The sequence below is a fragment of the Molothrus ater genome, chromosome 7 (genome assembly GCF_012460135.2).
Source record: "Molothrus ater isolate BHLD 08-10-18 breed brown headed cowbird chromosome 7, BPBGC_Mater_1.1, whole genome shotgun sequence".
Classification (NCBI taxonomy): Eukaryota; Metazoa; Chordata; class Aves; order Passeriformes; family Icteridae; genus Molothrus; species Molothrus ater.
The window spans coordinates 7,502,548-7,525,699 of record NC_050484.2 but is presented as its reverse complement, the minus strand read 5'-3'; the positions used below and the strand labels follow the sequence as shown (position 1 = coordinate 7,525,699).

Below are 23,152 nucleotides of genomic sequence, written 5' to 3'. Positions count from 1 at the left end.
TTCAAAGATATTTTGGATAGGAGGGATTTCTGTGGTCAGATGAAGCTCCCACCCACGTAAGATCAGTCTTTTCTGCAGCATCTCAGGGGTCAGGACAATAATTTTTGGACAGTGTGTGACAGCTTTGCCGTGTGTGACTCAGACACTGTCTTGGCACTGGGATTCTTGGTTTGCAAGTTGCGACACATGGTCTGTGGACAGCCTGGGGATGGTTCTTTGGTTTTGCAGCTGCTTGCTCCTTTAGGGGATAAAATATTTCATATTTGAGAAATTTCATTTCTCAAAATGAAAAAGTCCTTTCTTGCTACTAGGGTATTCTGTGAAATGTTGGATACACAAGCAAAACTTTCTACTTTACTTGTTTTGTGATCTCTTTCTCAGACATATTTTAATTTTAGGAGAAGATACTGAGATATACTCAGCTCATGATTAAAAAAAATTCCAAACATATCCAGTGTGTTTGGCTACAAAGTAGGAAGAAAACAAAGGCAAAGACTTATATATGGTAAAACAGTACAAATATGAACGTGACTGTGTGAATAGGTAAATAGAGAGGATGTATACATATAGTCAGTCCATACTGGTCCTGTATAAAAATAGTGACAAATATGGTTATGGTCTTTCATATGGTTAAAATATCTAAGAGCTATTTTGTATGCAGTTAAGATATATCCATGGCAGTATTGTGTGTGTGCTGGGTTAATCATGTGAGGCTATGACGAGCTGGATTATAAAAACTGGACATAAATCATGTGAGGAGCCTCTTGTTACTCAGGTGGAGACCCTGCTGCAAGTACCACTGTACCTGCTGTTGCCTCTGGACAGAGGCTGGCTGTCCTGTTTGGAAGACTTGATTCTCTATGCTGGTATTCCCCCACACCTGTACAAAAACCTCACTCAATAAATGAGTCTTTTATCTTTCCCCCAACTGCTGCTGGGTCTGTTGCGCCCTGTCCCATCTGGCTGTGTAGGCCAGCAGGGAGCAGGCAGCCTGTGCTGTTCCAGACAGAAGTCACAGGTTCTTGTCCCCAGTCAGACTCTGCAATGAGCTGTGCTCAGCACTTACACAGAGCAGGGAATTGGCAGGAGCTCCTCAGGGCAGAGGTGACACCCCACTGAGCAGAATGATATCCAAAGACTCATGAGGCAAAGTTCCTTTGATAGTGTGGGGAAACTGGGGACTCTATTTTACTTCTTTCTGATAAAGAAATGAGGTGGTAAAAGAAGAAAGACACATCTCTTAAAAGTCCTTAACATCAGCTATGCTGGTGTGTTGTTTTCTCTGTGTATGTAATGCTGCTTCTCATCTCCAGATGGGCTCCTTCCTTGTCCAGTCCCATTCCTTCAATTTCATGGTTGGAAAATGTGTTGTATATTCTCTCCTCTGTCCCAGGAGAAGATGGTGAAGAAATAGCCTGCACTCAGAATGGACAGATGTACCTGAACAGGGATATTTGGAAGCCCTCACCGTGCCAAATCTGTGTCTGTGACAATGGAGCTATTCTTTGCGATGAAATCCAGTGTCAGGACCTGCTGGAGTGTGAGAACCCCCAGGTGCCCCCGGGAGAGTGCTGTCCTGTGTGTCCCCACACACCACGGGACTTTGACCCCACCATAGGTAAGAGCCTTTTCTAGTTTGAGAGGAGAGGCAGCCCAAAGAACTAGAAACCTTGTGATACTAAAGTCCCTAAAGCTGTTTTGATGGTGAAAATTTAAGTCTGAAAATCGCATATACTTGGCACTTATCCTCCCTCTTGGGCTGCCCCATAGCCAACTCAAAACCGTTTGCTTTGGAACCATGAGTCTCATATAAGCCCAAATGGCTTTAGAGCTAAAAGGTTGATCTGCAATGTCTTGATGTTTTGAGGAGGTTGAATTCTGGCTTCTTTTTGTAATAAATATCTTATTAAGATATATAAATATCTTAATATGTTTATTATATATACTTCTCTTTCATCTGAAACTGAAAGAGAAGTATATATAATAAACATACTAAGATATATAAATATTGAATACATAACTATATATAATAAGTGCATTCTTTCAAATGCTCAATTCAGGGACCCTCTAATAAATGTAAACTGAGTCAATGTAAAATGTTTCCCCAAAGTGAAAACATCCTTTTGTGAGATATAAAAGAAGCATGAAGTATTATTGACTCCCTATTTGCATCTTTTCTATTATATGCCTTAATCCTTAAGTCTTTTCTTCCTGAAGAAACTTAGATAAAGGAATCCCCCTCAATTATCCTAAAAGAAAATTTTTCACCTTGCAATTAAAGCCATGTAACACTGTGTATTGTATTATTAGAGCTACAGTGAATGCATAATAATTAATTTCTTCAGGAAATATAATTGCTGTTGATCAGCTTAATATTGAACAAAGTAGAGATAAAGACAAAAGCAGGGACTTTTGTAATTGAGCAATGGAGCAAGATGTGGTGAGCATTAATAAATAGATGGTGCATCCTGCTCTGTGTTGGGAGGCATTGGGCCAACACCAGCAGGATACACCCAGCAAATATAAAAGCAGTACGGATACATTCCCAAATTCCTTATTGTTATTCAAGGCATTTATAAAATTTTCTTATGAAGGATTTTTGTGGGCATGAGTGTGGCTATATGGCTCTGAATGCACACTCATGGTAGTGTAGGTGCTTTCTACAAAAAAAAAAAAGGCCAAAAATCCCTCTGTGAACTCTGTCTTCTGAAAAATACCATGTAATATGTTGTGGATCCATCAACAGTTATTGTTGGAGTCAGTAATAAAGCTTCCCTTGACTTCCTGTCAGTCATTAGGCCAGCATCTGACAATCCCTCACACGATACTCTGCTTTCCCAATGTGTTTTTTGTTACTCTGTGCAATGAGGAAAAAGGCTGAGAATTAGAGGACATTTTTGCACAGTGTTGTGATTCCTCACACCCAACCCAGGGAGTATGTGTGTCCCTGGGAACTCCCCCAGCTCCCTGTAGGTGATCCTCTGTCTCCAGGATCAGGGATGGCTCTAGGTGCAACACCTTCACTCAACTCTTACTATTCTGTCTCTCAGAGTAAAATCACTAATTTCTTCTCTTTTCCTCTTTTGTCCTTTCTCATAGGTAGAGGAAGAAAGGTAAGATTTCCTTTACTTTTTTTGTAATGTATTACTACCATTAAAATACTCCCATGCATCTCCTTGAAGCATATCATAAAAGACACACATAATCTCTGTTAAAAATATATAGTTCTTTCTCTTGGCCTTCCTTGGTGGCAAGGGAGATTGCAGTCCACATGAAAAAAACATTGGGATGCAGGCAGAAATCCTGATCTTAATATAGAGAATCCCCTGGCTGAAAATCCCTGCTGTCTACATCAAAGGAATTCCAGTTGGAGTAGTGTGGTTGTGTCACCTCTAGCAGTGCCACAGGCTGAGGGAAGGGATCATTGTGTCAGTAGATGCTAAACTGATAAGGCTTGCAGCTGGTTTATGTGCTGAGGCTGAGCTGCCCAGTGGGCAGGAGGTGGCACTGGAGTCATGAGTCCTTGCCCAGAGCCAAGGTTCTGTGGGCAGCTTCTCTCATTGTGTGCAATTAAATAAAGGGAAGACCTGCTCTTACAGAAGAAATGTAAAGGCATTCCCATAAATAGGCTTCTAAGATAGTAAGCAACTGCAAGAAATAATTGAAATAACTTTTAGATGATCCATAACTTTTAGTTTATGGAAATAAATGCACTGTACCCACCTTATTATTTATTATTTGGTAAGCAAGGCAGGACATTTTTTATCTTTGCAAAGCCCTCTTTTTTTCCTTAAAAAAACAGTTACCACCAGTAGGTCTAAACCCAGTTATTTGATGTAATCATTGTCAACACATTCAACTCAAAGAAAAGTCAATTGTCAATTGCAGTTGTCCTTCACTCTGAAGCTATGCAATATCATTGTATTATAACCTGTCTCTAGGCTGCAGATGGATTTCTATATCTATGGATTTGATGATATGTATTTTAATTTAGTATCTTGAAGAAATGGACTCTAAAGACTGCTCTAGGCTCTGTATTTCACATGAATCAAGTCATCCAACAACAGAGCTCCAATGTACTTTCTAGCACTTTCTAGCAGTTCTAACAGAAAAGTTTCATGTTTTTTTAGTTTGATTATTCTTTCAGGCAGTATGTTATGCAGCTAGAGATAATGTTAATTTATGGCCTTCATTTAGTCAGTGTCCTTAGTCATGAAAATAATACGGATTATTTGTCACAGGTACTTTAAATTAGTCTTGTTGTATTTTTAAGCAAGCCTTACTCTTATCACAGTCACAGGGATGGTGTTGCTGAAACTGGTACTGGTAATTGCACTTCTTTTCTGGCATCTGATGTTCTGGTGTCTTTTTCCTACAGGGACAAAAAGGAGAACCTGGAATAGTGCCACCTGTAAGTCACTATTTTCTTCATCCATCAGCACACCCTAGAAGTGCACATATTAGTGCTTTAAAACAGAATTGTAGTAATGAAGTAAATACAACAAAACCATACAGCCTAGGAATGAAAGGAGTGGAATTAAGTATGCTGTTTTACATATATAACATTAGAAATTCCTATTATTTGTTAGTTCTGCCATAATTATTTTTATGGTTAGATTTTTGTAGAAGTGTAATGGTAAATTAGTATCTAGAAAGGAGTGAAATGTAATTTCATTACCTATTTAATCCTTTCTAGTGTGAAGACAAACAGATTTAAATAATCAATAATTTGAACCTAAACAGTTGTAATTCACTTATTTATTTAATCTTTTTTAGAGGAGCAGTGATCCTTCTAAGATTTTACTCACATTGCTAATAAAAAGACTGCAAACTGGAAAAAGATAACTAGTGCAAATTATATTTACTACATTTTTTCCCCCTTTTCCCTAAAAAGCCTTTTAGCATGCTTGGTACTTTAATGTCCTGCCTTGCTATTTGCTTTTCAATGACTGATTTTCTGTAGGGCAGTCAGGACAGATGCAGCCATGACATGTGATGACTTTAATTTATGTTCCCTGCTCTAGGTTTCGGGCATACGAGGCCGCCCGGGACCAGCCGTGAGTACTTTGTAATCTTCTGCTTCTCTGATGAGGCATCTGCCACTGCCTGCCATGCCTGCTTTGTGTTGGGAGGGTGATGTGAAGGAGGATTCTGGATTCTTCCACCCCTCAGTGGGTGCTATCTGCAGAGCCACTGGCTCTGAGGAGGCAGGAAGATGATGGGATGTTTTTACCAGTGTCAGTTCAGCCCATGCCTGGAGTGAATGGATTGTGGCACATGGACATCTGAGGCCCTTAGTGCTGGGTGGGTCCTGGGGAATGCCTCCCCAGCTGGGTCCAAGCAGGAGTAGGAGGAGCTGCAGGATGCTCTGTGCTGTGGCTGACCACAGAGCAGTCCTGGACTAGCAGGGAGGGTGTCTCAAACCCAGCATTCAGAAAACCTCTGCTAGATTAACCTATGAAGCACATGAGAGATGAAACCATTCTGTAGATCTCTGCATCATGGTTCTACTCCCTTCAGGCAATGTCCAGTTGAGAAGAAATATTGAATACTTGGTTATTATAGCTGTCGTCTTCATGATGATGTAGGAAAAGACCCACAAATTATTTTTCAAATAAGCATTGGATTTCATATTTGCAGAGCTTTTAAAATCATTAGGTAGTTTAAAAGAGACTTAATATTTCTGGTCTTTCTTTTAGGGACCTCCAGGCTCACAAGGTCCACGAGGAGAACGAGGACCAAAGGGAAGACCTGTAAGTTATTAAATATCTCAGAAATAAAGTACCTGAAGCAACTTCAAAAGATTAAATGGCTTTAAACTGTCTCTATGTCTTCTAGAGTTACCAAAACTGTCCTCGTATTTTCCAGGAATCAGGTAACAAAGAGGAAAACATTTGTACTTCATCATTGCTGGGGTAGATTGAACCCTGAATATTTTGAGAAATGGACAGAGGTTTAGCAGTAATTCCACCACAGCCATACTTTCTCAACAAACATTCTCAGACAGAACTAGAACATCACATTCTCTTGATTAGAACTCAATGGTTGCTTGCTGGTGACTGCTGTGCAGCAGAAGCAGTGTGAGCTGCGTGGCTCAGAGCACTGCAGGAAGCTCAGAAGTTAGCAGGAGTTAATATGTGACTACATTTGTTGGTATGCTGGTGAATAATGTAACCAGGATTGCTCAGTGGAAATAAAGACTTCATAAGGGAATTTCGGTGTCTACATGTGGAGAACCACAGAAAGGCCAAAAAGGAGTGCTTGAAAATACCCCAGATGACATGTTCCTTTTCAAAAAGCTAGGTTGAAGAACAGAAGCTGCTAAAAGCAGATTTGAGAGTCAAATCATTGTAATTTCAATGTGGATATTTTCCTAACCCTCAGGAGACAGCAAGCCAATACTGAGGTTAGGCATAGGCCTAACTCAGACTCCCTTGCCCTGTTTCCAGTGTGTGCCTGTTGTCTGGAGGTGGTAATGACGTTGTTAAAGCAGTGCAGGAAGTGTGCAGCCTCTCTGAGATGCTGGCCAAGCCACTGCTGCTCTTCAGATCTCCAGAAGACATTTGTCAGAAGAAAGAGTATCAAAATGCTTAATAGAACTCTTGGAGTCCTTGTGCAATCTTGGGGTGCACAGAGAAATCTTGACTTGTGTTTTCTGAATGGGGCTGTGTCTGAAGTGCTTTCCTTATGTGCAGTATTCCCAATGAGATGTTAAATAAATTCTGATTCCCTGCCATTCATCCCTGCCATTCATGCCATTCATCCAGAGTGGTTGGTGGCCACAAGTACCTAAAATCCCAAGAGGCTGTAAATGGCTTTGAGTCCTTTTGACACAGGTTATTATTCAGCTTTCGAGGAATAACACAGGATTGAGAAGCTGTCAGCTTCTTTGCAAAAGTTCCATCAGAGTTTTTGATGAGCTGTGTGTATGCCAGAGTGTGGGTCTGAGACCAAGACCACTGAGACACAGTGACTGCTGGTGTAGGGGTTTATTTTTACTTGTGGAAAAGAAATGTTAGCTCACACCTGCAGTTTATATTATGAAAAAAACCCCTCATGGAGCAGATAATCTTGTACAGACTGCTCTTGTAAAATTAATCTGGTTAAATACATTACTGACTGGGGATGTTACTAATGCACTAAGCACATTTCCAAGCTGTTTATTTATTTCTTCAGATTGTTTTTTGTTGTTTAAAGTCAGGCTCCTGCTGACTAGTGAGCAGAAAGAACTCAACCTTGCTGTGAGTCTCCACCTTTTACAAAAGCAGGACCCTTGGATGTAAAATTGATTCAGGAATATTAGCATACTTTTTATACCAGATTCTTTGTTAGTGTAACAGTGAGAGACAGCTAGGGAATAGTATGGCTGCATTTTTAGAATGCATCTAGGGAGGGGGAGTTTTGGACAATGATGACATTTTAGTTGTTAACAAATGGTCTTTTGAGGACAGAAAATAAACTTGGACATCCTCAGACCCATTCATATGTTTTTCTTTCCATGTGGATTTACACTCAATTTTACTTGCAGTAGCAGTTTGAGTAAATAGAAATTTGGGAGTGTCCTACCGTGAGCTTCTTTTTCCTTTTTTTTTTTTATTATAAGCAAAACCTTTAATTGTTTCCTGACCAGCAGCAGCAGTGGGCCAGAATGAGAAAATTGTGTTTAAAGGCTGCCACCTCGTGGCATTTGTGAGAATGTTTTTCCTTTTTCCTCTTTTTTTTTTTTTTTTTTTTTTTAAACCTTACTGACCTTGAACTGTTGAAAGAAAACGAAAGGGCTTTTTTTTATACATATAATCTATAAATGCTGAAAAATAAATAAATTGTAATCAATATTTTATTAAAACCCACCAGATTGGTTACATACCACTAGCTACCTACAAATACAAACATGCATTTTGATGACTTTTTGGTATTGAGGTATGTAGTTGCATTTTTGCTTTTGAACCAGTTTGAGTTTTGGTGACTAAAAAGTAGGTCCTTTTATAAAAAGGATTTTAAAAAGGCTTTTTTTCTCTATTAGCTTTTGTTAAGGTGTCTTGTGTGGGTATTGAAAATCAGCAAGGACACAGAGTTGCCAAAGTCTTTATAGCCAGCTGTGGTTTTGTAGGGTTTTTTTCTCTAATGCTTAGCTTTGTTTTCTTTTTGTTTTGAGAACAAACAAATAAGGTATCTCATTCTTTTCCTCCTTGGGACAGTAAGCACTTTTAGATTTGGCAGTGTGTACTTGTGTTTATAACAGATACATTTAAGAATGAAGTTTTGTGCTGAAACGTTCTGCTTCCATCCAAGATGCACAGATCTTCACATTTGTTCAGAATACCATCTATTCACTGCTCCTTCTGTGAGCCATACTAGTTCAAACCATACCACTTCAGACATAAATTCCACTGAAGTATATTGCAGACACAGCCCTCACCTCATGGAAATCCCAGCAGTCTGATTGTTAATTGTGTTTGAAAAGATGACTCAGTGAGCCAGGCTTCTTCTAAAAGTCTATGTTTAAGGATCCTTAAAATGGAAGGGCTCATTACATAGTCTAAAACTTTATCTTGCCTTGGTCAAGCATGTTATTCTAATGAAGAAAAGTAGTAACAAGCACTTTAAAGTCTGTATTTATGATTGAAGCATGTCTGTATTGGTCCCATTACTACTCATTTTTCTCCACTAATGTTTTATTAGTTGCCTCCATATTTAATTCTAGTTCTTATATGAGTTGAGTGCAGTTTAGGAATTAAAAGTGGGAGACACATTAAAATGAGAGCTACAGGATGGGCTCTAACCTATTCTGTAAATACTGGCTAGAGGTGGCTTCAACGCCAGGTAACTTTCCTTGCATTTCTGGCATTACAACTGTGTTAAGAATTCAACAGTGCTATGAACTGGCTAAACCATTCATGATGTCAAGTAGGCTTTAAAAATCCAGCATTACTCTGGAGTTTCCTAAGCCTCTGTGTATATTTACACTTACCTGAGCTGTACTCATTTTAAAAGTGAATTAACTTCATTCTATACAGTGGGCAAAGCCAAGGAGGTTTTTGAGGAATAGTATACTCTAGTGTGGAATGATAGGAAGCCTGAGTTTCTAAAAAAGCCTGTGATAGAAATTACTACAGTTTACTTAATTGTTGGATCCATGATAAATTTCAGTCAGTGCTTCTGATCTGAGGGTGGGAACAGAGCTTTAGGGATGTTGTTTTTTTGAAGATCTTTCTGTAGAAATACAGATTTATCCCAAAGAGGCAAGTGTTTGCCAGTTACAATGATTTCAGTGAATACCTTTGCACACTGCTGGCATTCCTGATTTTCTTTGTAGGGTCCTCGTGGTCCTCAAGGGATTGATGGGGAACCTGGTATCCCTGGCCAGCCTGGTGACCCTGGTCCTCCAGGGCATCCCACTCACCCAGGACCAGATGGAATAAGCAGGGTAAGTTTACATTTGCTCTAGCTCAAAGTGGAGTGTTAGGCCACATCCACATGATATTTATTTGCATAAATGGTGATTTTCCTTTGGTTCTGTGACCATGGAACGCTGTGCCCTCTTCTGTCTCTCAGTCATGAGGGGCAGCAGAAAGTGGTACTGCAAATTCTGCCAAAAACTGGGACAAGTTCCATGTGAGAAACCTGGGAAAGGATGCACCTTTCACAGCAGATTTTAGCATCTAGCAAAGCCAAACTGCCCTAATCTAGAACCACCACAAGGGTTCTTTTACTTTCACAAGCCAAGGCATCTGAGCAATAGTACAGAGGAAATGAGTGCACCAAGTTAGGAACATAGAAAAGTAAAACTTAAGATAAATGAATTAGAAATAACTAATGAGAGAAACTAAAATGTGGTTGATAATACTTCTTGCTGGAAGTATTCAGACAAACACTGAGAAGATTGAGAAATTGTTTGTGAAAGCAGTGCTAACCAGCCTTATAGATACAGACAAGGTATTCTGCAAAACTTTTTTTCTCCTCCTCCCTCTATTGGATACTAATTATGGTTGATAATTAAATACATCTTTGAATTTTTCAAGTGTATTCAGTTATGCATTTATTGCTGTTTTGATGCCTGTTATGATTTCTCATTCCATTGTTCCTGAGAAGTTACTGAAAACAATAGTTATGGTGACAAAAATCTGCAATCTTCATGTTAGGCCAATAGCTTGCAACTTTGGGCAGCATTTCATGACCTAGACACATTTCCCAGCAGTTCTGAATGCAGTAGACTCAGCCCAAGTAAATATCTTCAGCACACAGGAATCTCTTAGAATCACAGAAGCACCATAATGGATGCTAGGCTGTTATCCTACATAGAATTCCACAGAAAAATGGAAGAAAGGTGTGGCTGGAAATCTAAGACATTTTTTGTTTGTATTCCTGTCTCTGACCTCAGCTCTGGCCTGCTGTGAATGAGGCTCTGACTCTGAATGAAGCAAAATAAAACTGTTGATTTCAACTATTTGCTTGCATAAGAAGGAGGGCACTGAAGTTTCTCCCTTCATTGGTCTCTGTTAATTAATAGGAACAGCAGTGGCTTTCAGCTTTGCTGGATAAGGGCAAGATGCTTAAAAATTCTAATTTGTCATAATGAAATCAGTTACATTTCCATTTACCTTAAGATATTTCTGAACTTGAAGCATGATAAGTGAAAAAAAGCCTTAGAAAACATGAAGGAATATGGCAGTTTTGGTCTAGATTTGTAAGTCATGAAAAAATGTAATTAATTTAGTGGGAGGCTTTCCTCTTTTTTGATAATTTTATACTTTTTTAATATTAGAGTGGAAATAGAATAATAATCATAAATCTTTGAAGCTTTAAACACCTCATATTTAGAGGAGAGATAAATTTTGGTTTAGTGTTTAAACCAAAGAATTGAGCTGTTATCACTGCAAAAGCAAGGTAAATGATGAAGATGTGATTGCATGGATTTTCGACTTACAAACCATCACCATAACTTACAGCTGAAATCATCCATCTTATTTTTCCAGCCCTTTTCAGCTCAGATGGCAGGACTGGATGAGAAGTCTGGACTTGGTAGTCAGATGGGACTGATGCCTGGTGCAGTGGTAAGACCACATTAGCCCTGTACTGTAAGAGATGCTGGAAGTGGATTGCATGTCCAAAAACCCGAAAGGGAATTCATCCTCTACAGCTTCCTGTGCCTCTAGAACCTGGATGTACAGTATAATCTAGGAGAGTTTTGCACAGTACCTGGGGAAAAAAGTGTTTCTCTATTAAATGACAACTTCTTTTCCCACCTCTATCATCTCTCCTGAAATTTAGCAGCTACTAAGAGTAAGGTACAGGAGAAAAAAACAGCTCATTGCAGAGTGACTTGAAGTTGTCAGGTATAACACAAAGCAGAATAAACAAATATGTAACTTCTTTTCACATGTGACATCAGATCAGGGTTTTTTGTTAGTAATTAAAAAAATTTACGTTCAAAACCAACTCTTAACTCAAATCTGTGCTTTGTTGTTTCAAGACAGACTTCCTCTGTCTCTCCAGTCAGCCAAGTTTTTGCACTGGCATCCCTCACTATTTAGATATGCTCTTTACTTTGAGTGCACTGGGGACTTAACGGTAACACTGAAATTTTCTGTTGTCTCTGAGAGCTGTTTGAAGAGATATCTGAAGAGATAACCACCCTAAATTATCTCTTCTGGAACTCTTGGGGTTTTTTCTTAATAATACCTCTCTGCCCTCGTGCACCTCTCTTCACATTTGATATCTTGGAAATACTGTTACCCTCTTCGCTGATATTTTTAACATCCATTCTGAAGGAAACCATCCTTTAGTGATTGTATTGCCCATGAGTTTGCCCACCTGAATCTTATCCAAGTCCCTTCAAGTAGCCTTCATAATCAGTTCCAGTGCCATGTGAAAGGTTCCAAAGATAAGATGATACTTTACCTTAGGACTAACTTTTGCAGTGATTTCTTTAAAGAACTTTTTGATGAATGTCTCTCTTCAGTGAATTTGCTTTATGAACATAAAATGATTTGTTCCACAAGTCTGTCCAGTTTGGCCTGTCTGTTGCTTTAATTGTTTTGCTTAATCCTTTCACTCAGTTTTTCTCAAGGTGTTGCATCTCTTGTGCTGCCTCTTCTCTTATCATTCTCAAATATGATTAAATTTAATATTAATATATCTATGGCCTTACACAAAGTCTGCTAAAGTCAGTTGGCACTCACTTGCTCTTTGTCATGTTATGTGACATTCTTTTTTCATTCTCTTGTAAACTGGGTAACTGACAGCTGAAAGAATGTTTTGTTTCTAATGTTCATTAGCTTTTTTTTTAAATGGCCCATTGCTAACTCTTCTACATTCACTTTTTAAAAAATAGTAAAAAATATATTAAATTTTAAAAGACATAATTCTTGAATTTCTTTCAAAATGAATGGTTGTCTGTTATAGATATTTTTGTATTCCTAGAACCAAGATAATGACTTTCAAATAAGTTGATATTTTGTGTTACAAGTTACAGTTAGGTTTGAGATTGTTCCTAAAAGTACCATGGCACTTTCTGAGGGACAATCTGAGTTTTGTGTAACTAACCACAATGATTTGGAAAGCTCTTTTGGTGGTTTGTATGATACATTTAAACACATCCTTTAATTACTGCTTTTCAGCTTGACTGAGAACAAGAAGATTAATTTAATTTGTCATTGATTCCATTATGAGATTCATCTGGGTAATGACATTCCCTTCAAGTGAAGACTATTCCCCTCAACTCTTACTTTGTTACTACATTTTTTTCATGGAGCTGGACAGACACTTTGGTTATTGTGATTCCAGAGACTGTGAGGTTGGAGGAAGCAGCCAAGTCCGTATTTTCAGCTGCTAATGAAATTACACTCCTGTGGCTTTTGGACTTTGAAGATTTCATTCAACATCTGTTTGTGTTTCATAACGCCAGTTTTCTGAGTAGAAACCTTTCAGGCTGTAGAAATGCTGGTGGTCACTATCAGGCCATTTTGCCCTTTCTAGAGTGAATCTTACTTGGGAAAGGTTGTTTTCCAGTGTGTAACAAGTTGTGTGTTCAACAGGGTCCAGTGGGTCCAAGAGGTCCTCAGGGTCTCCAAGGAAAACAAGTGAGTGCTTCACCTGAGGGGATTAAATTGGCCAGAGATGAGGGCAGAGCTTGTGGTGAGAAGGGTTTGTGCATCTCTGGGGCAGTGTCCATCCTCAGTGACTTGTGGCTGAGTGCACCTTCACCAAGAAGGGAATTTAAACAAGGGCTCTGCTCCAGATGGACTCCATACACAGGAATTGGCTCCAAAAGAACAGCTTATTAGATCTTTAACAGGGTTTTAACCCAACTTGTTTTTTAATGAGTGAGCAGCAATGAAAATGGAGACTGTTCTTGTTTCAGTATTGGCATGGTGTTAAGTTTCCAGCGGGGTTTGTGTATGGCACAGGATTTATCTACAGCTTCAGGGGAACTTTCACTCCTATGGAAATGTGAATTAGTTCTGAATTAGAATCCAGACTCTCAGCCCTAGGCTGTGATTTTCCTGGTCATGGATTTTAAATTATATCCTTATAATTGCTTTTGGAATTTGTAACTGTATTAATCTTTGGTTAATTTTAGGGTGGTGCTGGTCCCACAGGCCCACCTGGTGAACCTGGAGATCCAGGACCTATGGTAAGACCAATAAATGCAAAGATTTCTACAACAGAATTGCAAATATGCTATACTTTTTAATTTCAGAACAGAATTTTTGTCATGTTGTTTCAGCTGAAACTATTAACTTCAGTGAAGACTTGTGCTGTTTAAAGCATGTTGTCATGGATCAGTGAATTTGAGTTGTTTTAAATGTGAATAGCAATGATTATATTAGAAACAATCATTCTCACTTTTCCAACACAGGCCTGAGAATGGTTAGGCACTGGTAAAACCATACCTGATAGTGTAACTTATAAAAAGGATGATGAAAATATTTTTTTTGAGGCAACAAAATGAAACAAAAGTAAAAGCAAGAGCCAGAGATTTGAAGCAAACAGCAACTGTGATTTTTAATGTTTTGGGTTTTTTTCCTAAAGAATCCATCCTGTATTTTCTTATAATACAATGCAGGTTTTCTAGAGTCAGGATGGTTAGAAAGAGCACCACAAAGCTGAGCAAATGTGTGCTTAGGCATAAAATCGTCCTTTTTCTACATCTGTTTTTGTAAAACCAGACTTTGAAATGAAGTAAATAGATATTTAAGTGATGGCTAACCTGACTTCTCAACAAATATATTAATTTCCTAGGGGCCAGTTGGTTCTCGTGGACCAGAGGGACCTCCAGGCAAACCTGGTGAAGATGTAAGTTTGTTATTCTTTGTATCTTGTTTTATTTTTAATAAAACAAACATTGGCATCTGTGAGGCAGTGACTAACCAGCAGATGTGCCTGTTCTAACTATTGTCTGCTTTCCTTTGTAATTGTACTCCTCATTAAATCCAGCATCTCAGCTGTGAATCTTGGCAACCATTCCCCAACCCCTCCTTTCTTTTCCTTACGTGTCATCATCATACCTAAAGTCTAGCACCATCTCTATTTCTTGTCTCATTAAGTTCTTAACTGAGACAATCTTTCTTGAAATCAAACATAAAAATAAATCACAGGGAGTCATTTGGAGGCATCTCCTCTCTTTTGGGATTGTATGTTGGGTTAGAAGAGCAGTAATGGCAGCACACACGTGTGTCTGGATAAGATTTTAATATTTAATTTATTTTAAAAATTATAATTGATTATGTTCCTAACTGATTTTTTTTCTTTATCCATGTATGCATACATATATATGTAAAATGTACGTATTATATATATTGTATGGGTGTATATGTACTGCTCAACAGTAGCTTACTGGTGGGTGTATGTTAGTTGTTTGCAAATCACACAAAATCCATCTAACTGTAATTTATAGCTTGGAAATTAGTTAGAAAACTGCAGATGCCATTTTAGTATAGAAATTAGTCGTGTAACAGCTACCTTCCCATTAAATTGTACAAGGTTAGGAATCCTTGGCAATAGTTAACTCTCAGTGCAGGGAAGTCAAATCTTGACACTGCTCTAAGAACTTCCCCCATTTCCTTCGTTTGGGTGTCTTTAATTGCATTTGTGAAGCCCTTTGCCTTCTCTCTGACCTGAAATTATTTTTCTGAAGCCTTTCATACTTCTGCATTCTGGTGTCCTGGGTATATTTGAACTGACTGATGCATGTAAAGGAATATTTGGCTGTGACTCTGGTGGGCTTTGATTCATCTTCAAAACATACTTGTTGGTTTCACCATATTGTTTTCCCTATTGCAATACACAGAAAATAGTCACTGTCCTAGAATGAAATTATACATATATTAAAACATTTAAACAGAAGGAGACTCACAAGCTACAATGCAGGTAGTTTTAAATTGCTGTTCCAGTGGGAAATAACAGCAATTTGATGCTCTGTGAGAAGATGACATAAAGTTGACTCATTAATTCCCAGGAAAACCAGGTGGCAGCACCATCTCCTGATGACTGGGATACATTGTGGGTTCAGCCTTTCCCAGTTCTTGGTTAAAAACCCTTTGTGAGTTAATGTGTCTAATGCACGTTTGCTAGGCACATATTCAGTTGATTTATGTCACTGACATTGCTTCAGCAAAGAGAGTGCATAATACTGATGATGTCTTCATTTGTTTGAGTGGAAGAATGATACACAAAGTCCATTTTAAAATCTCATGTTTTAATGAGTTCCTTTTCTTTTCTCTTTCCTTAGGGTGAACCTGGTAGACCAGGACAAACCGGTGAGCCTGGATTTCCAGGATCTCCAGTAAGAGCATGATCATTGAAATTTTAGCAAAATAATCATATGTCATCATATGATACTGGTTCCTTATTGCTTCATACTGATGTGACTCATCAGTATTGCTTTTAATTATGGGTGCAAAATTCTGCCATTCAGTATCTGAAGTCCTTGTCTTAGCTCACTCCTAGGCTCCAGGTTGGTGTTTGCTTTGTTGCTGAGAGGATAACTGTTGTTATCTGAGATTTCTGCTCTGAATTCATATTGCCAATATTCTGACACAAGGCACTTCTGTTAGCCTTTCCAGAGAAACTTGGTAGGAAGCTAATTGCAAGAGAGCTTTGGTTCAGTTGCTAAATATGTTTTGGTAGCAGTTGTTTATCATGCTTCTGGACTGACATATTCTGAAAGAAAGAACAGGTACAGTTTGCAGGTCTGAGTATCTAGTTCATTTTAAGTGTTTGCTCTGAATTTTGATCTCAGCCTAAGTAATGTTTGTCCATATTAACCCTCAAAACTTGACCTGCCACTCATCTATTTCATTATTTTTGTGAAATTTGAACTTTGATCACACAACAATATAAATGATAAAGCTTTTAATGTCAGTGAAAATGTGTGTAATGCTGAGAATAACTTCAAGGCTGTATCATCTGTGAGCTGCTCAAATGCTGTTCTTCACTATGATGAAAATTAAGGAGTGTTAGCAATATTAGTATTGCTGCTGTCCTTATCCCTTTTAGGACCATGATTCCTGGGTTTATCTGCAGAATCAGGATTATATTTGTTTTTTTTCTTTTTCATACCTAGGGCCCTCGAGGCTTTCCTGGTGCTCCTGGTCTCCCAGGTCTCAAGGGTCACCGGGTAAGAGACAAGGTTTTCCCTCTGATATAGATGATGTCTCCTGGCAGTTTCAGAATGAAGATTTTTCTTTGTATCTGTGCAGAATTTGCCTACGCTACAGATGAGGCAGCTGCAGCAAAAATCCTGGCATTTGAGAGAAAGGGGACCTTGCAGAAAATCAGTACAATTCCCCTTTAAGCTGACCTTTGTATTACATGCTCCAGTGCTTTTTTACTCTATTTCAAATGTTCTGGGAATCTGGAAGGAGCTTGCATGAGCCCTGCCAAGCTTCAGGAGGCGCAAACCTGACAGTTCTCTCACTTTGTTGGCAAGTCTTGCATTAGGGTGGGGAACTTGAGAGGTGGATATGTTTGCAACATGGAGTGATTACAAATTACCAAGTTTTCTGGCCAGAATTTTACTTCAGGGAGGAATAAATTGGTTTCCTATGGCTCAGAGCCTCCTCCTTGTTGTTTTAGGATTTTTTTTTAAAAACTTTTTTGTTTTAAAAAGGAAACCAAATCCAGGGAAATGTACCTTGTACAAATGGTTTCCATTTAGGAAATGTTTAAAAACTTTTATTCCATCTGTTTTTTTTCTTCTTTATTTTTTTCTTTTCTTACTCTTACCACCTCAGATCCATTCTTAATACTTTAATATCAAGTTACTTTAACAATAATAGTGGGAGTGCTCTCTGTATGTACATATATAAATACAATTCCTTTATCTTTTTATAATTTACAGGGATTGAAAGGCCTTGATGGTCCAAAAGGTGAAATTGGAGCAGCTGGAGCAAAGGTATTTTTATGGCCAAAACAAATAAATGATTAAGCATGTTCTGTGTAGTACCAAAATCCTGAAAGGCAGGAGATCTTTTGAACACAGCTTTGTACCCTCTCTGACCTTTATATGGGGGATAGAATTCAAAGGTGCCAGTCCCAGCTGCAGCTGGGGCTGCTTTAGGCCTGTGAGAGATCACTGGGTGAGCTGAGCGCTCTATTTGTGACATGTGTGTAATACTGAACAGCAGAGTCTGTTAATAAAGGCCCCATGCACATCTTGCAGTTCTCCACTTGGACAGTTCATGGTTCCTGTTGGCTCTATGGGACCAAGTTGAACATTTTTTATTATAATCAAATAAAGCAATGCATAACTAAAACCTGGCTGTTCTCTTTCAAATTGTGATAGATTGGCTTAAAAGAAACAGGCACTGAGAGGAGATGTATTGTAATCAAACAGACTATCTTGTTAGTTTATTCTCAGAATTTTTCATCTCCATTGGCACTGCACCACTCTTACAACTTCAGATCAAAGCAGTGGTAACGCAGGTTAGCCAGTTGGAGTCAGTCCTTTCAAGATAGGTTAAAAGATGTTTTAAAAGAGAACAGAACACTTTTTCAGGCTTTTCCACTTTCATCAGTGCTGATGCTGAAACATTTTTGGCCTGGCATAGGTGATAATTGAATGTGGGAGAGAATTATTCCTTTAGATTAAAAATGTAGTGAATGAAGTGAATCTTCCAAAATCTAAATTTAAGTGTGAGATTAGTAGTTAAGGAGAGTTTGTGTAAAAAAATGTTTCTTTCCCAAGATTGCCAACCATTTCCTATGGAACAACAACAGCAGCAGTCTTGGCAGAGACGACATAAACACTCAGAACACATAAACATGGCATTTCCATCAGAGTAGAGAGCAGTGTCCTTGCCAGGTGTGATGCATGCAGGTACCTGTGCAAACCTGCCCCTGAGGTCCATCATAAGCACAGAGGACAGGGGTGAGATGTGACTCCATTTTCCTTTCACCCATTTCTCTAATAATTTCATTTCTTTTTCTAGGGAGAGTCTGGACCAACGGGAGCCATGGGTCCAACAGGTCCTCTAGTGAGTGTCACATGCATTGGGTGTTGCAGAAGTGATTGTCAACACTACTGGTAGTGGGAATTGCAGGGCTTTGATATTTGTATCTGAGCTCATGGAGCTGAACTTTCTCTTCATGAACACTTGGTTTCCGTTACTCTGACAGTGAATTTGGTCCACTGTGAGGTGTTCCTTCCCTCCATTCACAGACATAGGTAATAATGCTAAATCTGAAGGCTCAGCAGAGACTTGGCTGTAGGTGTGGTGATGGTTTCCCAGCTCATATAAGTGTAGGGTGATAGTGTTTTTGCATGTTGATGCCTCATGTGGAGTGATTTCAACATGAGAAATACTGGCTTGGGTTGCCCTGAAGTAGAACTGGAGTAATTTAGATCAGGAATGAACTGGCTAAGAAAACCATGGTCAGAGGGTTTTGGAGGTTATGGTGAGGGTAAGTATGCATGACCTGGAAGTGAAATGGAGAAACTTTTTTTTAGAATACTTTTCATTCACACGTAGTTTTGGAAACTGAATATGCATGAGTAGTGTTACATGACAAAAATTGACTCTCAGCAGTGCTCCTGGAAGTAAAGCCTCTTTCTGATATCAGATAATGGCATCTCTCTGTGAAGCACTATGTTGTGTGTAGAATTTAATATCCCTGAAGTGGAATCTAATTTGTGAATGAGATTTAGTGAAAGAAGTTGCATTATTGTCACTGGTAAGTATATAAAGAATTTATTCTAACGTGTTTAAAACTGGAAATACTGTTAGAATGGAAAACCAGAAATTACAGTTTGTTAAATTTCCACTGGGCAAGCCTGTGAAGCTGTAAGGATTTTTATGAGCTGCTACTTCTTTTCTGCTGTAGGACAAGATAACTTACTCCTGTGGGGTGAAAAAAACAACCCTTTTTTAATTCTGACATGATGACCTCCTGAATAATGCACTTTTTGATCTTTCTTCAAGGGACCTAGGGGAATGCCAGGAGAAAGAGGACGAATTGGACCACAGGGTGCCCCTGTAAGTAGAATCTTCCTTCTCTCTTGTAATCCTCTCTTGTTAACTTAAATTTAAATCTCTGAGCCTGAAAGTGTTGGTTCATGTGACTTGCCAGTCACTTATGTTGTGAGCTCTGCTATAGCTTAAGAAAGTAAGGGCTGAGCAGTTTTGTGGGGTGAGATCTGTACCATAAATTTTAAAAGTTAAAAACACTTTTAAAATGAGAGTGGTAACTATATGGTAGCTTCTCATAGCAGAGCTTCCCATGAGTCCAAATACCCTCACAGCACGATTTTCTGGGATATAAAAATGTCTTCTATGTTTCTATTGGATTTCTTGTGAGAGATTCTTTTCAGCAAAAATTACTGAACAGGAAATAATGTTTCAGTTTTATCTGGAAAAAGGTTTAAAATTAAAGTCAAGATTAAGTCTTTTAATTCAGATTTCAATTTAGATGAAATCTAAAAATTTAATTTCAAATAATAAGGCTATCTTCTTAAAAATATTTTGATTTTCAGCAAAAAGAGGGATTATCCTTGACATGAGATCATATTTGAATTAGAACTTTCATCCTGCTGCTTTTATATCCAGTGTCAAGTATTGTTTTTCTGGCATTTCTCCCCTGACTTTTATATGATCCACTTCATGTGTCACGTGCCCCATACAATGACACTCTCAAAATATTGTCCTTTCTGAAAACAGAGAAATCCATTAACTCAAATGGGAGAATAATTTCTTCCAGAAGTTTTCCATGCCAGTGTTTGGAGGAATGTGCAATCCATCGTTTCTTCAATCACCTTAGTATATACAGTTTTATCACAAATGCTGACAGTAAATAATTAAAAAATAGGTAGAGTTCTTGCAAATACTCTGTGTTTTCTATTTTCCTGTCTAGGGTGGACGTGGCCAGCATGGTATGCCTGGGAAGCCTGGCCCAATGGTAAGTGACTGGTTCTCAATCAACCACTTTTTCACTCTATATTTCCACTTGCCTTTTGACACTACCAAAAAAAAAAAAATGTTGGCAGTTGCTGGTATCAGTTAAGTGCATCTGGAATTAATTATCTGAGAATGATTCCTAGTTCTACTCATTTTAGTTTTAGTGCTGCCCTCTGCAAAATTTTCCTCTGTAGTTTACTTCATCTAAAGGTTTTAATTTGCAGAGGAGTTGGCCATAGCCTCTCCTGGGGAGGTGATGCTCTGCTGCTCTTATGGAGCCCATATGGTGGGGAGGAAAGTGGCCCAAGTCCATGCACTGCAATCTAAAGCAGTTCATAATTGAATGTTATCTTCCTTCACTTGCAAAGCTGGCAAATGAGGCTTGTTGTCAGCAAGAAGAAAGGCACTCACTGATAGCACAGCTTGCTCCCTGCAATTGTTCCATTACCAAATGTGTAAAAGGGACTTTTAATTAAGGACAGTCACTTTTTGAACTGAAGGACAGAGGCCTGTGTCTGAATGTCTGCCAAGCTGAGAAAGCCTGGCTTTCAGGGCTGTTGAAGTTCTCCCACCATGGCAGCAGGGCTGCAGAGGAAGACATGGCTGTTTACACTTAGACTGTCAGTGTAGGAATGTTGGTGCTGATCCCACAGTCCAATCTCTCTGCATTTGCAGAATACATTTGTGTGAATTCACATGAGTCAGGAGTGTTTCTCACATACAGTTAATTTTGTGTTGCTTTTGCATGTGAAAACTGGTGATGGTTTTGTACTATTTGTGCAAGGCCAACTTCCACTTTAAAAATGTGGTATTTATGTTTGCTTTTTTTTTCTGAAAGCATCACTTGTAGGATATGGATAACAGCTTCTACCCATTGATGTAGTCAGCCTTAACCATTTTGTGATGTTCAGCTTAGAAAAAACCAAAGACCAACAACCAAACCAAACATCCCAAAGCACTGCACAAAAAAAACCCCTCAAAACCCTAAACCACACCTACTTGCAGTTAGAATTTCATTTTGTGCATACTTGTTATTTACTTGAAAAAGTTCTGAGAAAAATACACTTACCTGTGTCATCGTAATGAACAGCTGTTTATTAAACACTTCATTGAGAAATAATTAACTGTAATAGAAGCTCAAAAGATGAGTGTAAATGCCTAAAAGCTACAAAACTCAATTATTTAGTGTATCATGAAGGAAAGGTAAGTTGTTAGGAAAACCTTTCAAACAAAGAAAATATTTTTTTCAGTATTTAAACTACACAGTTAAAGGAAGCTGGGTGGCAAGCTGTGAGGTATGACACGAACCTTGTAATTTTTCTTTGGCATAAAATGTGAACTCAGCTTCACTGTACATGATAAGTGGTTGGCTAATATTTTTGGAAAATCCCATCAAGTGTCCCAAGGGAGATACTCATCCTTAATGTTTCTCACTGGAGAAAGTGTTACTGAAATGTGTTGTTATTTGGGTCAGTGCAGTGGTACAGCTTAATCCTGGAACTCTTCCTGCAACAAGAGAGGAATTTGGCAGACATTATTTGTGATCCAATAAACTGGGACATAGGTTTTCAAAAATATACTTGGTGAGCTGTTGCATCAGTTCTGTAGAAATCCAGTGTAAGGTCATGGCAGAAATGTTGTCTGTAATTAATGCTCAGTGGGACAGATTGTTCTGATTAAGTTTGTCAGGAGAGCTTTATTACACAGAACATTTTTTCTCAGCACGAATCATATTTTACAACAAGACAGAAAATCAGGAAAAGATAAAGAGGAATTATCTGGGACCAGTGTTGCAGTGAGTATTGATAACCACTGTGTGCCGCCCTCCCAAGCCTTTGCAATAAAGTAGAAAGTTCTCTTGAATGTCTTGTACACCACAAGAGACATTATGGAAATGGAAACATCTTTGTCTCTCTAGCCCTGAAATTTTGATACAAAGTCTGTGTTTTACAGCTTTCAAATGAATTTGCCTGTGTGTTTAGGAATCTTAATTCTATAATTGTTCACCGTGGATTGTGTACATTGCAATTCAGGCATTAATAGGTGAATCAAGAGCTGTAGCTTTGCTGAAGTCAGCAAACACATTATTAAAGAACTGCACCATAATTCCATAAAATGTATATATATTGCTTAAAAACCTGATATTTATAGTTATTCTGGTTTTGTTATAACCAAATGTTTTATGCCTAAAAAATACAGGTAATTCTAGACCCACATTTACCCAGTGATGGGATACTAATCTGTGTAATCTAAATCACTGAATTACAGCTTTGTGTCTGTCTTTTCTAGGGACCACTTGGTATAACTGGATCTCCAGGTTTTCCTGGTATTCCTGGCCTAAAGGTAAAAAAAAAAATGAAAGTGTCTTTTTAAAATGTCTAACAACACACAACTAAAAATGTGTAGTAGACTGCACAGAGCTCAGGCTGACATGTACACAGATCCCCAGGAGCTGTTGTGAAATCAGTCTTAGTTAAGACCTTCAGACAGAAGATAAAACCCAAAGCCAAATGAAGCAATTGCAATTCACCACTGTTAAGACACTTTGCTTTCCCATTTGCTCATGTCAGGAGGTGATTAAAAGATGACTGCCATGCTGTGCTTCAGGAATCTTGTCCAGAATATTCAAAGAATAGCAAGATACATTGATAGAAGTGAGGTTGTGAGGGCAAGTTGAAGACAATATGGAGGCAGGACCTTCTAGCTCTGGAACTGCTAGTTTTGGCCAAGAACACTTTTTGAGATGATCTAGACTG

General features: G+C 38.5%; 1 protein-coding gene across 1 annotated transcript in view; it reads left to right on the top strand.

Annotated features, from left to right (window-relative positions):
• Positions 1 to 23,152, top strand: part of COL5A2 (collagen type V alpha 2 chain) — a 97,579-nt gene that overhangs the window by 48,369 nt on the left and 26,058 nt on the right. Inside the window, 17 exon segments of the mRNA XM_036387020.2 lie at positions 1,394 to 1,618; positions 3,100 to 3,113; positions 4,379 to 4,411; positions 5,025 to 5,057; positions 5,700 to 5,753; positions 9,317 to 9,427; positions 10,977 to 11,054; positions 13,038 to 13,082; positions 13,583 to 13,636; positions 14,245 to 14,298; positions 15,734 to 15,787; positions 16,568 to 16,621; positions 17,345 to 17,398; positions 18,435 to 18,479; positions 19,425 to 19,478; positions 20,353 to 20,397; positions 22,686 to 22,739. Of these exon segments, the coding sequence (XP_036242913.1) occupies positions 1,394 to 1,618; positions 3,100 to 3,113; positions 4,379 to 4,411; positions 5,025 to 5,057; positions 5,700 to 5,753; positions 9,317 to 9,427; positions 10,977 to 11,054; positions 13,038 to 13,082; positions 13,583 to 13,636; positions 14,245 to 14,298; positions 15,734 to 15,787; positions 16,568 to 16,621; positions 17,345 to 17,398; positions 18,435 to 18,479; positions 19,425 to 19,478; positions 20,353 to 20,397; positions 22,686 to 22,739 (1,061 nt within the window).